This window comes from Sorghum bicolor, unplaced genomic scaffold (genome assembly GCF_000003195.3).
Source record: "Sorghum bicolor cultivar BTx623 unplaced genomic scaffold, Sorghum_bicolor_NCBIv3 super_120, whole genome shotgun sequence".
Lineage (NCBI taxonomy): Eukaryota > Viridiplantae > Streptophyta > Magnoliopsida > Poales > Poaceae > Sorghum > Sorghum bicolor.
Window position 1 is genome coordinate 28,958 of NW_018396486.1, and position 5,073 is coordinate 34,030.

At 53.5% G+C, this 5,073-nt stretch overlaps 1 protein-coding gene across 1 annotated transcript; it reads right to left on the reverse strand.

The window, feature by feature from the left end:
• Positions 1–1,715: 1,715 nt before the first annotated feature.
• LOC8155616 lies at positions 1,716–4,728 on the reverse strand. The gene is made up of 2 exons (XM_002489036.2): positions 3,751–4,728; positions 1,716–3,663 (listed from the first exon to the last, which is right to left on the reverse strand). Exons 1-2 carry the CDS (start codon positions 4,591–4,593, stop codon positions 1,894–1,896), a joined length of 2,613 nt encoding a protein of 870 aa, XP_002489081.2. The 5' UTR covers positions 4,594–4,728; the 3' UTR covers positions 1,716–1,893.
• Between the last annotated feature and the right edge of the window lie 345 nt (positions 4,729–5,073).

Here is a 5,073-nt window from a genome sequence, read left to right on the forward strand (position 1 = left end):
GTGTCATGCAGCTGGTGTTATTTTCGTATTTGCATGTTCATGGACCAAGGTGGCACAGGTCGACAAGTTTAGGGGGCACTTTTTCGCGTTTGCAAGTTCATGGACCAAAGTGGCACAGGCGGACAAGTTCAGGGGTCACTTTTTCGGGTTTGCAAGTTCATGGACCAAAGTGGCACAGGCTGACAAGTTAAAGGGCCGCCAGTGTATTTTACTCTAAAGAGATATAAGCCACATGCTCATATTAGTAGTGATAGAAGTATATATAGGACCCATGATATACATATTTTTGTTGACATTTGGCAATCTCCTGGAAGGCAACGCTCATAAATGTTGCCTCCACATGATAAATGAGTGGTTTGGGAGTGTGCGAAATCTGTCAAACATGTGATGGAATCGGAACCGAGTCTTATTTACTCTGATTGCTAATCTAAGATTGCATTGTCATGTGAATCAACAGTTTTGACTATGCTTTGCACCAGTGTCATTTTTTCTCTTCTATAGAGATCTGGAGTAAGAAACCATCACTGAAATTTTGCAGTGGGCCTGGAAGAGGTGGTGCTAGAACTAGAAGATGGCCTCAAAGCAGAGGTGGATTTGGTGGGCGTGGGCAAGGGCATGGTGGGCATTTTGGGCGTGGGCGTGGGCGTGGGCGTGGGAGAGGGAAGGGGAGGGGAGAGGATATGGTGAGAGTTTCTGCTGAAGATCTGGATGCAGACTTGGACAAGTACCATGCTGCAGCAATGGAAACCAGCTAAATGATTTTGGCACAACATTTGTGGTGGGCAGTTTGGCAGTATGTCTTCCTGTGTCTCCTTTTGTAGGAATAGATGCTGACCATAGTATAAAGTATTGGGTCATGAGCGTGTGTATTAATCTTGAATGTCAATTTCCAGTGAGAACATGTTGGGTGATAAAATGGAGAGGATGGAAGCATCTACGAGATGAGGTGTTTTGTGACAGGAAGCTGACTCTTGTTCCATTGTAGGTTTGGTTGCTTAGGCCTTGTTTAGTTGGCAAAAATTTTGGATTTTGGGTACTGTAGCACTTTCGTTTGTTTGTGGCAAATATTATCCAATCATAGACTAATTAGGGTCAAAGATTCATCTCGCGATTTACAAGCAAACTGCGTAATTAGTTTTTGTTTTCGTTTAAATTTAATACTCCATGCATGTACCGCAAGATTCGATGTGACGGGAAATCTTGAAATTTTTTGGTAACTAAACAAGGCCTTAGTTACAAACTTGTAGATGGTAATGGAATATATACCTCATGGTTCTGATATTCTATCATATTTCATGTTGGATGTGGCCGCTGCGCAGTTCAACTGCGTGATTATGTTGTTAGCCTGGGCACAAGTCAATCGGGTCTCACACTAGTTGCCAAAATGTGTGGTATTGTTGATGGATAACCTGTCTCTGTTTCAACTCGGAGATAGTCTCCCTTGAGCTGGAAGGAGTATTTGTGAGATTTTACTATGTAGGGAATGGGCGGCCTTGTTTAGATGTGAAAACTTTTTGGATTTCGCTACTGTAGCACTTTCGTTTGTTTGTGGTAAGTATTGTCTAACTAGGGTTAAAAGATTCGTCTCACGATTTACAGATTAACTGTGTAATTAGTTTTTATTTTCGTTTATATTTAATGCTTCATGCATGTGCCGCAAGATTCAATGTGATGGAGAATCTTGAAATTTTTTTGATTTTTGGAGTGAACTAAACAAGGCCGTAATCAGAAGATAGTACCTTGAGCTTGTTAGCTTAGCAGAAAAGTCATGGCTAAAAGTACTGTTCGCGGATTTATATTGAGAGAAAAACACTCGTATAAGCTCAAGCGAACAAGCTTGGTATTGGTAGAAGAATGCATGTGCATGGATCAATCAATTAATCTCTATATATATCAGCGAGTGCTGAGGTCTATGATGTGCGCCTCCAGCTGCTGTGCCTCCTTGAGGCTCTCTCCCATGCACATGGCAATGGAGCCCAGGCAGCAGACTAGCAAGAATCTCTCCTCATCATCGTTCAACAGCAGCAGCTTTGCCTCTCCTGCCTGGGCTAGGAAGGAGCCCACCACCTCGTCATCCTTGTAGCAGCAGCTGCAGCCGACGCCGCTAGCCGCAGTCCCAGCCTCAAGGTCGACGACATGGCCCTTGGGCGTTTTCGCCTCCTTGCCTTGTGGTGTTGGCGGTGGTGCCAGAATGTGGAGGCAGTGGCTGAGGGAGGTGGTGGCGAGGTTAATTAGGAAGTGTTGCGGGATGGTGTTGTTGTTGGTGTCATCATCGTCCACCTGCTGCTGCGAAGACAAAGGCAGAGACACACCGGTACCCATGCAGCGGCGTGCCTGGTGGTAGAGCTGCAGCAGCTGCGCCATCCTGCCGATGCTGCCCTGGATCTTGTCGTAGCAGGCCACCGGGAACGGCAGCATCCACAGGTAGGTGGGCTCGCTGCCGGCCTCCGCGGCGTACTTCCTCAAGAGGGCTAGCTCCTGCTGCACCCTCTTCAACAATAATTCCGATGAAGAAAGATCAGCAGCAAGGCAGCAGTCAGCCAGAGCAGCGATGCAGCGGGTGAGCTGCGCCTTGGCCTGCACCGACGGCCTTGCTCCAGGCTGGAACACAAGGTCCGCCAGGACGGCGCAGGAGATGCCTATGAAGGTCTCCACCAGGCGCGCGATGGTGAAGGCCATGGGAGCCTCGTCGTAGCGGCGCCCCACGATGATGACGACCGACAGCGCGGCCGCCACACCGCCGGCAGGGCCGTACGCGCGGCTGCGTTTGAGGAAAGTGGCGAGGACCATCCAGGGGAGCAGGGCCACGAAGCGCAGGTCCATGGTCAGGAGCTGCTGCTGCTGCGACATGAGCACGCAGCACAGCACGCCGTAGATGGAGCCCAGGGCGGTGCCGTGGGCGCGCGCCACAGCCACAGCCCAGGTGGATTCGCGCCCCGCCGTCATGGTGGTGGCGACGATGAGACCTGACCAGAATCCGTGGTCGTTGCTGAAGAGCAGGCCCAGCAGGACGGCAAGGCCGAGCGAGAAGCCGCACTTGGCCGCCGCAACGAGCCGAGGCCAGCAGCTGGTACAGCCATGGCCGCGTGTCGTAGCCTGCTGCTTCTCCTCTGCTTGTGAAGATGGATGATCGTCGTCCTGCCCCACTTGCTGCTCTACTTCTTCTTGCTCCTCGTCTGGCAATAAGTCGGTTGGTTGCTCCTCTTGGCCTGTCGTCGTTGTTGCTGCTGCTGCTGCCGGCACTACCTTGTTGGCGTTGGGCATGGCAGCTGCCTCTACCATCAATGGCGTCTTGGGACCACAGCAGCGGCGATGGAGCTGATAGAGGGAGAAGATGAACAAAAAGGGCGCCAGCTGCTGCTGCTGCTCGTGGTAGTCGTCGTAGTTAGTCGGAGTTGGCAAGTAGCAGAGTGACTTGTTGCTGGGCGTGGCAGTGGCCGTGCTGCAGGATGATCCAAATCTGCTCTGCTTGTTGGGCGTGAGGAGGGCGAGGCGTATCTGGTCCCTCATCGCCATGACCAGGCCGACCATATTGTTCCTCCCAATCCCATGGCTGCCGTCGGCTGCTTGTTGCATCGTTGCTAGTGCGATCTGCATTCCCGTCAGTGGCATCTCGATGTTGTCGTCCACCACCACCGTCGCTCGCTCCCACTGCAAATCCTCCTGCATGCACGAATGCAGCATGCACAAGTCAGCAACACGCACTGCACTGCACAGGATCGGAGGAAGAAACTACCCTTACTTACGTACCTTGATGGCGTTCACGCGGCTGAGGAGGGTTGTACTTGCGGAGGCCAGCCGGTTGGCCTCCGACATGCACGCCGCCATCTGCCATCGTCGCTGCCGGCTGCACTCCTCGGCTTCCACACCCACAACAGCGGCAAAGGCATCAGCCAGGACCCTGACCCTCTCGGCGGCAACCACCTTATACGCCCTGCCAAGCTTGTCCCTGGCCTCCCGTGTCGCCAACCTCGGCCAGGGAAGCAGCACGGCCAGCAGGGCCGCCGCCACCCCGAGCGCCGTGCACGCCACCACGTTGGCCGGGTGCAGCAGCGCCAGGCCGCGGCTCCCGCGCTGGAACCTGGCCACGTAGATTATGATGGCCTGCCCCAGCGCGATCCGCTTCGCCACTGGACCCACCGACTCCGGGAGCGCCACTGCGAACGCCGTCAGCGCCACCACAGCCGACGTGGCCACCACCGACTCCGCGGCGCCCGTGCGGTGCGCCAGCCACAGCGCCGCCACGGAGGGCGCCGCGCCCATGAGGCTGCCGTGAAGCGCGCTCACGGCGCCGCGCAGGGCCGTGCCGAGGGTGGCGTCGTTCGTGACGAGGATGACGGTGACGACGTAGGAGAAGGCCGGGAAGGTGATGTGGCGGCGGAGGGCGGCCGGTGCGTAGAGGGTGACGAGGCCCACGATGGTGCAGGACAGGGCGGTACGCAGGCCTGACGACAGGGATGAACGCCAACGCCCCATCACCAGTTGCCGCACCACATCGTCGTCGTCTTGGGACGACGAGTGTGGTGGCGGCGGCGGCGGTAACGACTGTACTAGCTGCTGCTGCTGCGTCGTCCTAGTTGTTGGTACTACCATTCCTTTCAGTTGGTGTTCACGCGTTAGATGATATATGATGAATAACTGGGGTGGGGAAGAAGCAGGCAAGCCGGCATTGCAAATGCAAAAGTGAATGCAGCAACACAGCTTGTTGCTTGCCTATATATAGAAGAAGTGACCAAGTGAGACGACACGCCTAGCTAGCTCTAGCTTGTGGCAACGTGCATGCGTGCGTGACATCATCTGTGATGTGGATAGATAAACCAAGTACACATAGTATATATGTCAAAAAAGTTGTGCGTTATTAGCAAGTGCTTTCTTGGTAGATTCTTACTTAACTTTTTCGTTATATATATTGGCGCGGGCGCACAAAAAGGAGGAGGTTGTTGCTACCTTAGTGGCCATTCTTGCTACTCCACTGCTTTAGGATCAATGGACGTCATCCATATATATATTTGACGGACCCCCCCAGCTCATTCATCCACATATCTATTCGATGCATGCTTTATTGTTTACCCT

Excerpts from the sequence above, each read along its gene's own strand:
- LOC8155616 (XM_002489036.2), bottom strand. The coding sequence starts at position 4,593 with ATGGTAGTACCAACAACTAGGACGACGCAGCAGCAGCAGCTAGTACAG. Across the intron at positions 3,664-3,750 it reads GCCGCGTGAACGCCATCAAG|GAGGATTTGCAGTGGGAGCG; the intron begins GTACGTAAGTAA and ends TCGTGCATGCAG.